The sequence below is a fragment of the Lachnellula hyalina genome (assembly GCF_007821495.1).
Source record: "Lachnellula hyalina strain CBS 185.66 chromosome Unknown contig00062, whole genome shotgun sequence".
Taxonomy (NCBI): domain Eukaryota; kingdom Fungi; phylum Ascomycota; class Leotiomycetes; order Helotiales; family Lachnaceae; genus Lachnellula; species Lachnellula hyalina.
Window position 1 is genome coordinate 102,890 of NW_022157176.1, and position 11,063 is coordinate 113,952.

An 11,063-nucleotide genomic window follows, 5' to 3' on the forward strand; every position below is an offset into this window, starting at 1 on the left:
CCTGTTGTACATCCACACCTTTGCCGCTCTTGTAACGTGTAAGCTGAGGCAGATATAAGCTGCTAGAAATGAAGGAGGGGGTAGCTATTAATTGGTTCCAAGGAAGTAAGAAGATGTTTGCGCTAGTACAATTGCTGGAGGCTGCCACTGCTGCCATTTCAGAAAGCTAGGTTGTTCTGAGAAGTAGTGACTTTGAGGGAGTGAAAACTTAGAACCTTGACCCGATACACTATAGCTATTTGAGTTGCTACTGAAATTTAGATAATAAAGTAGCAGCTTCTGAGAGCATATAGGTAGGAGGTGTTCAGCGGACTTTGTGCGAACGAATACAGACTGTCAGGAAGACTATGGATAGATAAGGTGTAACAAAGCACCAGATGGTTGTATTTTTAGAAGAATGCCCAAGACACACTAGGGTGGCGCTAACGCCCCCTTATTCCTGCCAATAGCCCTGGCAAAATCCTCCAGGGGCGAAAAATAAGACATTACGAATAGGAGTTGAGGGGCTCAGCAGCAGCCTTTACCTTGAATATAGCTTCTAGCTAATCGTCTGTTTCTTAAAACGAGTTGAGCATTACTGGAGATATGAAAGTCGTATTGCTCGCGTATTCGGCCGCAACGCAACCGTGAGATGCAGGATGTAAGGAGGCACAACATAATATTTATAATGGAGAAAAATTATCTCACGGCTTTTACATTTGCCCCCTTCACCGCTCCTTCCTTAATATTGTTTTAAAATAGAGGATAGACTAATAAAAGTATATTTAAGCTAGATACATACTACTGTACTAGAAAATTATAGAAAGGAATAACTACTACATAAAAGACTCTATCTAATTATGGAAAATAATAACTCTCTGGAGGACTTTATAATTAAACACAAAACCAAAAGATTAAGCATGAAATCAAAAGTTTATCTTCAGTGGGCCTGGCCGGGATTTGAACCCGGGGCCTGTCACATGTTTCTGTTTGAAACAGCTGGGAATAACCCGAAGCGACAATCATACCCTAATAACAAATTAGAACGGGTGAAATTATTTAAATATCAACGATTTAACGTACACTAGACCACCAGGCCACTTATACGACATCCGTCGACAAGACGGGTTTTGCCGAAAATTTAGCCTATTTTATTACATACGAGTGAGAGCAAAAGTGGGTGAATCCTACGACTTTAATTGGCTAATTGTAAAGCTTAAAGAACATCAAACTTGGAAAGGGTGAAAAAAAAGGTGGACTGGAAAATGTCATATTAGAAACTGAAAAGATAAGTATGTATCATAAAAGTTTACTATTAGTATAAACATGAAACGGTTACAAGGACGTTTTATCACTTGCTCTGCACTAATCAATGTCAATGGCGGCTTGACAGACAGGACCCCGCTTATCTGTCTTTATACTTTTCTCGGCTTACATTGAATTCACGTCGCTCCTACACCGCCAAAATTCATTAAATTCTAAGAACTATTTCTCTAAATCAATACTGAGGAGATGTGCCCTCAACAGATTACTATAATTAGCATCTTTAAACCCAAAGAATGCCCCGACCTTGAGAACACCGTACCCAGCAATCCAAGCCATGCAGTAGAGACATTCACTCATTTGACAGACGTTCTGAAAGACCAGAAAGGCTTCATTCGCCAGTATTGGGTACTGTCTCTCTCTCCTAAACTCCTTCTATCTGGAGCTGAAAATTTGGGATAGGGTTATCAGATCGAGAATCCAGAACTCTTTGTTTGGGCTTCCGGCAAGTTATTCTTGACTCGTCACTTACCCTCTCCTCTAATATATATGGTACAGATTGGGAGACTTGTGAACATTACTCTACATGGCTCAAGACTCAAGAACGGGCACATTTCTGGAGTCGTGTGATAGAGTTCTTTGACGTTGAGACGACAGCGCCTGTTACGCGTACGGAGACAGTCTAATGATACGAAGGAGGACAGCGGCTAATTCAAACCAGTTTTCACGCGTGTGGTAGATACTGATGGAGCTACTGCGGCTTTCAGATCAGGTGTAACTGAAGTTGCATTCTTTACGATGCCTACCCGTCCCGATGAAGCGGCGAGGACGGCGATAGAAGCGGGATCTGCAAATGTCCTTCGAGACGTACAGGAAATTGGCAAAGCTTTCGGGGCCGCTATCGGCTGGTGTAAGTCACGGTATACTGATCATTATCTAGATCTGACTTTGTGTAGTATTTGATGCGGAACCAAAGGCTGTCGTTTCCGGCGCGGATTCGGTTTCTATCTATGGTGTCTTTGGATATGCGAGTATCGACGTGCATATGAGGTGGAGGGAAACACCAGAAGGGAAGAAGTACGGTGAGCCGAGTAAAACAGTGCTGCCTGCGACTGTTATTCCGGGCATAGATTCAAAGACTGGGTATTTCCACGTCAAGTTTCAGGAAGGCATCTAAAGAAGTATTCACGCGCATATGCGAAGAATGACCAAGGATGATTCTGGCTAGCAATTGTTTTATGGTGTCACAGTATAGTTTTAGGAATAGACTAGAAGTTATATCAAACTACAACAATCATTTAGATGTGAGGTGGGTAGTTATTGTGGAGGCACTTAGTTTCCGCTGATCAGCCAACTTTCTTCTTAATTCACGATAGATATCTCATCTGCTTATATAATCTATAAACTATCATTAAATACTTAGACATTATACATGCCGTCGCGATGTTAGGTAAGACGCTAAATTCGAAAGATCAATATTTATAAATTGCGCGGACCAGCTACTACGCCTTTAATACTTCTATTTATGACAACAGCTAAGAAATTGTGCTATAAAAGAAACGTATATCAGAGTTCTAGGGAGAATGAATTCTAAACCATATAGTCATTCCTAATGATTTAGTATTTTGAGGTGTCAATAGGGCATTGAGAGCTACGTGGCATTAGTATTAGTGTAGATGTAGACCCCTACTGTAAATATAAGCGTGGTGTCTGAGAATATTGTATCAAAGATACGAATCTGTAAAGTACTAAATTCTGTCCTTTACTATATGTTATTGTTGCGGCTAAACGAAGCCCAAGGTACGTAAACAATTGAAAGGTAAGGAATAGTAGGATCATTACAAAGAAACTACTATTAATGTCTTCCCTCTATACCAGTATTTTCACTGAAATGGCCACAATTGATGTTCCACAGCTTGAAGAAATCATTATTGACTGTCTAAAAAGGCATGTAGTAAGTGTAATGACTGTAGATCTTTAGGTACCAATCCCAACTAAAGGCAGACTAGATGGACCGACAAAAACCACCCCACCATCGACCCACTACCCTTCTTGCCAATCACAGACTAATACGTCTATGCTGCTACGCCAACGCAGACCCAGTAACCCTCCCAAGCAACAGGTGCAGTTTTGTTGATATAAGGGTTCCAGTCAAGGAAGTTATCCTCTGAGATGTTGTTTGATGCCACTATGGTGTCAACGGTGTATCCACCACCAGCAAGTTCGAAATTGTTGCAGTTTGACACAATGTTGGGCATTTGGGGAATGGGGTTGGAAGTGTCGGCTTCGACTGTGCCTTCGGGCTCCTGGACGGGAGGAGTGAATGTATACCAAGGAGTGTTGATGCACACTGGGACATAGGCTTGGAGACCGAAGCAGGTCTTGCCAATATCACTAAAATCCGTTAGTTAAATCCGTAGATATTTAAAAGCAGAACTTACGGGTTCCAGTATTGGAAGATTGACAGAGTGAAGTTGTTATAGATGGCACCAATGGATCCGCAGGTATCGTCAGGTTGCACCAAGTATGTTGCGGTACCTGAATTTCTTAGCAAATGTGGGCGTACAACATGGAGGAGATCGTACAGTCAGAAGGGCTGTGAATGCAAACACTCCCAGCGGCAACGCTGGTATACTGAGTACAGTTGTCAGCGGCAGCTGCACGCTGCTCAATCTGAAGCTCGGCAGCCAGAGGAGAGGCGACGGCAGCGCCAGCCAGGACGGCGAAAGAGAGGAGGGAGAACTGCATTATGTCTTTAAGGTGGGAGGTAGTTTAAACGATTGAATATCCCGCTGATGGTTCTGAAAACAAAAGGGGATCTTCATTTCATCTTATATAGAAGAAAACTTGCTATGCATATGTTTTGCCTAGGTTTTGCGGAAACCATATGTCAAAGTCATTTCCGATTCACTGCAAGTGAAAGGCACAGCGCCGTTGTGGCCTAACATATACGACGGGTAGGCACCCACCATAAGCTTAAGTCGCTGAATGCCTTCTGACTGGTGAGAAATCCAGGAACGGGGATGCCGAAATTGTCGATTGATGGAGAAGTGCGGCACTCTCGGGCCCCTGAACGCCACTAATATCGCATCCGTCCAGAGAGCGGGGCAAAACAGGCAGGATGCCTGTTGTGATCGGACGAGAAGATGATAATTATATTTCTTTGCAACTGCTATGCACCAGATGCCTAGAACTGCTTTTTGAGTGAGTCACCCATCCAAGATCCATCGTAAGGATGACTTTTTTCTCATAATCAGATGATTAGATCAAAAGCGGTGGCGTAAAGAACAGTGGTTGAGTGCTTCGGTAAATAGAAGGATTCTCACTAGGATGCTGAAAGCTTAGCATTCGGGCATTGTCAAACTTAATGGGGCGTATAGCAAGGATATTAAATCCAGGGGTAATAAGAAGTCTAGAACTTCTCAGCCTGGTCGGTCTAAAGTCGGTTGAGCCCCTTTAAAACAACGGGTAGGGGATATTTACCAGTAGCCTTACCTCACACCACCATCCTGCAGCAGTCATCATCAATTATTATATATCAAGCTTGATCTGAAAGCAGACATAGCTTATTCAGGGGACTGGTTTTATAAATGTTCGTTGATCCTGACGAGTGACTTGAGAGAGTAAATCTGTTAAAGTCAGGGAATATCGTTCTGAGGACTCACCCTAAAAAGGGCCTTGAAACGTTCATGGAATCCTAAAGAAAAAGGTGTTTGTTTCGTGAAACCAGTAGAATCAAACCCCTGAAATAACTATCGAATTATTCTTAAGCCAAAGTAAATCTCCAAGTCACACCTTGCCATCCTTTCCTCTTCGTAAACTTTGCACCCATCTCCAAACCCTCCCCTTCCGGTTTCGTTACTGCTTCTGCCATAGTGCTCCTCCCAATCTTGGGAACTTTCAACGTCGTCCCATCAATCGCTTCTATGTCAAAGCCCAGCACCAAGGGAGCGCTTGTCCCCAGGATCTCCGTAAACGCAAAGTGCATCCCAGGACATAAATGTTTGCCTCCGCTAAATGGAAAATACGCCTTCGTTGGCACTCTCTCCTTTCCCATTCCTTTTTCGTGTAGAAATCTTTCTGCGTCAAATTGGGCAACATTAGAACCCCACTGTAAATCCTCAGAGTCAGCAACATTCAATGAAGAAGGATGTAGAGTCGGGGCGCGTCTCGGAACTCCCATATCATTACAGAAGCGGATCAAAAGATTGAAAAGTTTTAGAATTGGCTTACATTGGCAGGATTCATATGAGAAACTCCCACAGCTATCGCCACATCCTTCCCTCCTTTGAGAAGATAGTTGGAATTGCCGTCGGAGATGGTAGTGTCCTGCATTATCCGGCGAAATATGACCAGGGAGCTTATTTGACGTATGGTCTCACGATACGCAGAGACGAAGACTGGGCAATCGCTGAGAAATCTCGAGTTATCGATAACAGCCTCTTTCTTCCCCGAATCTAGGGTATTGATCGTGGTAATGGCTATGAGTTCGTCTCGAATAGAAGCCGTAAGAGCTGGAGAGGAAGCGATGAAAGACAAATGCCAGAAACACGTGGGAATTGTGTTTGAGACTGCTACATGAAGAAATCCTATCTCGAGCCTAGCGGTCTCTGCGTCCGTTATACCATGTTTGCGGAACACTTTCGCCCGCATTTTTGTCATTTCTGCGACATCAGACTCCAAGTCGTATTTTGCTTCATAGTATTTTATAAGAGCGCCTTGTACAGCTGCGCGACCTTCGTATCCTTTGGGTGCCCAGTATTTGGGGATGCCCATAAGAAGGGAAGTAACACCTCCTTCATAGTCCCTGAGAACAGTTAGCAAATAGAGGTGAAGTAGGTGCAGTAGAACCATACCATAGAAAGTCCACAAGAGTTGGGTCCGCTTTTATAGGATTATGTGAGCCGAGCAATGAGTCCGTAGTTGCTATGGTCATCACTGACCGGATCCAACGGTATAGGCTCTTGGCCTCGAATGCCTCTCCGATCCTGAATCACGGGCGAATTAATTCCTAGAATTTGAGATAATGTTTGACGGCATGAGCAAGTTCAGACCAAAGAGGGTCCTATGCTTACTTATTTACTGAGGCAGCAATACCTAGTAGAGCAACACGGTTCATCTTGTGCAGATGCTCTCCCAGCATGGAACCATGCATTTCTTTGTTAAACTCGTCCATCAAAGCCGGTTTCTCCAGCGTGCCTGGAGCCCTGAAAATCTTCATCGTGGATGGATCGGCAAGCGCGAACAATTTTTCACTGGAGTCCTGTATGAATGGATCATAGGAGAGATCCTTCGATCGGAGAGCACTCTGGATGAGCAATGGGGAGTTGATAATATATGCTTTGTTGTTGATCATTGGCAATGTGCCAATTGGCACTGGGTATTTGGCACTACCAGGCAGTCAGCAAACAGCACTTGACTTTGCTAGGCCTTGACTTGCATCAATTTATCCATATAAGAGGTCTGATCTCTTGCTAATCCAATAAGATGTCCGATGTATGGTATTGTAGGTTTTAGAATCGGAGGTTCCCCTGGTTCAATGCGTACGGAAAGACTCCGCCAACAGTACCAAGTTACAGCCGTAAGGGCAAGAATAATCACTGGCTTGTAGCCATCAAGCAGCATTGTGGTGAAAGTCATAATGGTTACTCGTTTATACAAACAAATGGAAAGAAATTTCAAAGTGAAAGGAGATCATAAAGGTGGGAAATTAGCAGCAAAACATAATAATAAGAAGCAACCCCGCAAAGACTACCCCCCGCCTTTGCGGCACGTATGCCTAGACAGATAGATAGGCATCAATCTAGCAATTTTTATTGGCCTGCTCAGATATTTTGGTGCTGTCCAGCCACCCGGACAAGTGCTCTCTGACCCACACTTATGGACAAGTATACAGAAATAACAAGTTCGTGAGGAGGCAGGGGAGGGGAGTGGAAAGAAAATACGAAGCAAGAGGGACTTGCTGATCTTTGCCCTTCTAGTGAAGACAAACGCAAACCCACTTCAGTCACCAAATACTCCGTGTAAGTAGACTTCATCCCTTCAATAGTATCAAGCTTCGATAATGCCATTGTGTCGATTTCGGAAGAGGTTCTGAGGTTCCTTAACTGTGGAGAGTTGAGTGGAGGTTGAAAGGAGGAGGGCTGGATGGAGCGTGCCCAATTTTAGCCTCACGCGACCGACGCGTCGTCCACCGATTCACCGATTCTGGCAATGCCATGACAATTTGACAACTGCGATATCTCGGTCGCCAGAACATCAAAATCCGAGATTCCCTATCTGTTTCTGGCTTCGCAATGCCAGCCTCATCCTCAGTCCCCACACGCAAGCGCAGCAGAGCTCAACTCGCAGACGACGACCTTGACGAATTGTCTCCGCAGAAAGCAGTAGTCACAACGCCGCTGTCTGGTGGGCAAAAGAAGAGAAAATTGAATACTCAGACCTCTCCACCAGCTATTGGCGCTATATCTTCCTTTGGCCGAACAATATCAGGGTTCCTTGGACTTGGAGGAAAACCGGGCAAGGGAAATGAGCAGGACGCCGAGGAAGAAGATGAATTGGCGACCGGGAAAGATATTTTCGACATCGAGGTTTCAGAAGCCGAGGACTCGGAGCAAACAAAGAGCAATGGGGGCAGATCACTAACGGGAAGCCAGAGAAGGAATGGGAGGCAGAGAAGCGATGTTCTATCACCAACCCCGAAGTCATCTACGAAGAAGAAGTCTACTGCCAGAATCGACATATACGAAGTTACGGTCTCGGATGAAGAAGAGGGAGCAAGGGCTACAGGAAGCATCGGCCGGAGAGGACGAGATATGATGGAACGAACAAAAACTATCTTGAGGGAGAAACGTATGCCAGGCCGCCCGAGGAAGTCGGATATATTGAAGAAAGACAAGGCACTGTCGAGAGAGGCCGCACGGAGAAGGATTACCGAAGATGAAGAAGCTCCAGTCGACGAGGCATCGGAAAAGGTGGAGGTTCTGAAGAGGCGGAAAACCAATCGTACGGAGGAGAATAACCGGGATGGCGTTGAATCACAATCAGAAGCTCCGCCGAGTACATCCAAACGAGGACGAGGAAGACCGAGAAAGGCGCCAGCAGAAAACACAACTTCAACCAAAACTTTACCCAAAGCCATTCTTACACCTAGCAAGCCCAGGACACTGAAGTCAAGAAAGAGTGTAGCTTTCGAGCGAGAAGATACCGGGGTGGATTTGGGCTTCAAGGATCTTCCAGATATGGCCAGCAGTAAGAAAGCGACAGACAAGGCTGCGAGGGCACCAAGCATAGATTCAGCCGAGGAGGCCCAGGACGCCAAGGTTGCCGTTTCAGAAGAAGAGCCCAACGAAGAGGAAGAGGAAGAGGAAGAGGAAGCAGCGTGCTCTATTTGCTTGAAGCTCGATTCTAGAAAGGGAAACCAGATCTTGTTCTGCGACAGATGTGACAAAGCAGTCCATCAGAAGTGTTACGGGGTTCCAATCATTCCAGAAGGAGATTGGTTCTGCAGAGACTGTGAACCAGATACTGAAGAAAAATCAGATCTTGGACCCAATGGAGAGGTTGCCGGTAATGGACCTCCTGGCGGTCTTGCGGATATTGAGGGATTTGAAGGTCATTTACGCATCACTCAGCGAATAATATTAAACAGATTAAGTGGCCAGCGGCGCATAAAGTTAAGGGGTCATGATGAACAAATGCAAAAGGTTCATCAGGTTGTCGAACAGACAATTATGGCCGGAGAAGGCAATTCGATGTTAGTGATTGGTGGAAGAGGCTGTGGAAAGACTACTGTAAGTACCCTTCCACCAATATATTGTCGAATGCTAACTGTTTGATAGCTTGTGGAGTCTATCATATCAGATATATCTGCTGAACACAGAGAGAACTTCCATGTTGTACGCTTGAATGGATTTATCCATACTGATGACAAGATAGCCCTGAGGGAGATCTGGCGACAATTGGGCCGTGAGATGGAGGTCGAGGATGATTCGATTGGCAAGGTGATTTAGTGAACTTGTTAAATATATTTTGATGCTAACAGATTACGTAGAGCAACCATGCTGATACTCTAGCATCACTGCTAGCTCTTTTGTCGCATCCTTCAGAGATATCTATATCCCAGACAAATCAACCAGACCAAACCACTAAGTCCGTAATATTCATCCTCGATGAATTTGACCTCTTTACAACACATGCTCGACAAACACTCCTGTACAATCTTTTTGACATAGCACAAGCAAGGAAAGCCCCTATTGCTGTTCTAGGTCTCACCACCCGAATTGATGTGGTGGAAAGTCTGGAGAAGAGAGTAAAGAGTCGCTTCAGTCATCGATATGTGTACTTGTCGCAGCCTCGAAGTCTTCCGGCTTTTTGGGAGATCTGCAAAGAAGCATTGACTATAAATACGGAAGAACTAGATGCTGAACTGGTTAGTACTGATAATAGTGGCCAGGACGAATTTCTTTCTTTCTGGCATACAATGGTTGATGTAAGAGAAATGGCCTATATCACATTTGATATTGCTAATAATTCTAGGACCTCTACAACAAAGACAATTCGTTCAAGCATTATATGCAATCCCACTTCTATCGAACAAAGTCTATTCCTGCATTCCTCGCTTCATGCATTCTACCAATTGCGAATCTCTCTTTGAGTAAATTCATGCTCACTGGAAAAGAATTTACGTCAAACAACCTGTCGCTGTCACCACCAGATTCAAAGCTCCATGTTCTGCAGGGGCTTTCAGATCTGGAGCTAGCTCTTTTGATATCTGCCACACGGCTTGATATAATTCTCGATACTGATACTTGCAACTTTGCAATGGCCTATGACGAATACAGCTCATTAACTTCTAAGCATAAGATACAAACATCCAGCACTGGGGTCGCGGCACTAGGTGCAAGCGCAAAAGTTTGGGGACGAGATGTTGCGCTAGGAGCTTGGGAGAGGCTGGCGGATTACGACTTGTTGGTTCCTGCAGGCATCAATGGAGGCGGTGGCCGAGATATTGGAGTAGGAGGACGTATGTGGAAGGTAGACGTGGGACTCGAGGAGATAACAGGGAGTGTTGACGGCTTGAGTGGGATCATGGCCAAGTGGTGCAGGGAGATATGAGTATCGGATTATTCTCACAGCTGACGATACCAAATCCCTCCTACACGAATATGCAGGTATATATTAAAGCTGATTTCCTGTGTCACAGCATCGCCCGGATTCTTAAGGTGCAACAGTCATCCCTGTTTGAATTGTCCCGATCTCCCGAGACTAGACAAACCCCATAATTCTCTCAGCAAGTCAAATGCCAAGTGGTTGACTTGTTGTCACGATGGATCCCATGAACTCCTGTAGCTCTCATCTACGTGTGTTGCTTGTTGGCCGATTCTTGAGATATTGTTACGCCTGCAGCTCATCAGCTGTCTGAGCTGGCGAATATCTCGTGATGGCCAATGTGAAGCTTGATATGCGGCTCGGCCTTCTTGATCTCAAGGGATGTTACAATGCTGACTGCAGCCTTCTCTCCAATGAGTTCTGGCCGGTTATTTCCCGCACGCCTCTTTATGGTATATCCTGTAATATTGCACAAGGCCAACGATAACGTGCTGACATAGGCCAGGTAGTTATGTGACCATTTGCAATGGCTTTATATAGTGTCTTTCAATTGGTTCTTTTTATGCAATGCTCGCCTCACTTTGAAGAACTTGTGCGGGGCAAGCAAGGCAAAGCGAGGCAACCATCAGGATCTGCCTGATGGTTGCCTCGAAGCCTCTTTAACCACTTTCCCCCATTTTATCTTTTCCTATAAATGTATAAATTTCTTC

At 44.8% G+C, this 11,063-nt stretch overlaps 3 protein-coding genes and 1 non-coding gene across 4 annotated transcripts; 1 reads left to right on the forward strand and 3 right to left on the reverse strand.

Annotated features, from left to right (window-relative positions):
- Positions 1-924: 924 nt before the first annotated feature.
- Positions 925-1,078, reverse strand: LHYA1_G004400. Its single transcript has 2 exons — positions 989-1,078; positions 925-960 (listed from the first exon to the last, which is right to left on the reverse strand). It is a non-coding gene; the product is annotated as a tRNA-Pro (tRNA).
- A 2,239-nt stretch (positions 1,079-3,317) lies between these two features.
- Positions 3,318-3,990, reverse strand: LHYA1_G004401 (LysM domain-containing protein; the record flags this gene model as incomplete). Its single annotated transcript, XM_031149361.1, has 3 exons — positions 3,318-3,636; positions 3,684-3,780; positions 3,828-3,990. The coding sequence occupies 3 exons, from the start codon at positions 3,988-3,990 to the stop codon at positions 3,318-3,320; spliced, it is 579 nt and encodes a 192-aa protein (XP_031005548.1).
- Positions 3,991-5,008: 1,018 nt separating this feature from the next.
- CYP7B1_1 (25-hydroxycholesterol 7-alpha-hydroxylase) lies at positions 5,009-6,867 on the reverse strand (the record flags this gene model as incomplete). Its single annotated transcript, XM_031149362.1, is given in 6 exon segments — positions 5,009-5,353; positions 5,476-6,049; positions 6,099-6,230; positions 6,318-6,632; positions 6,653-6,666; positions 6,679-6,867. 6 exon segments carry the CDS (start codon positions 6,865-6,867, stop codon positions 5,009-5,011), a joined length of 1,569 nt encoding a protein of 522 aa, XP_031005549.1.
- Positions 6,868-7,538: 671 nt separating this feature from the next.
- orc4 (Origin recognition complex subunit) lies at positions 7,539-10,359 on the forward strand (the record flags this gene model as incomplete). Its single annotated transcript, XM_031149363.1, has 4 exons — positions 7,539-9,035; positions 9,084-9,245; positions 9,296-9,733; positions 9,781-10,359. 4 exons carry the CDS (start codon positions 7,539-7,541, stop codon positions 10,357-10,359), a joined length of 2,676 nt encoding a protein of 891 aa, XP_031005550.1.
- Positions 10,360-11,063: the final 704 nt, after the last annotated feature.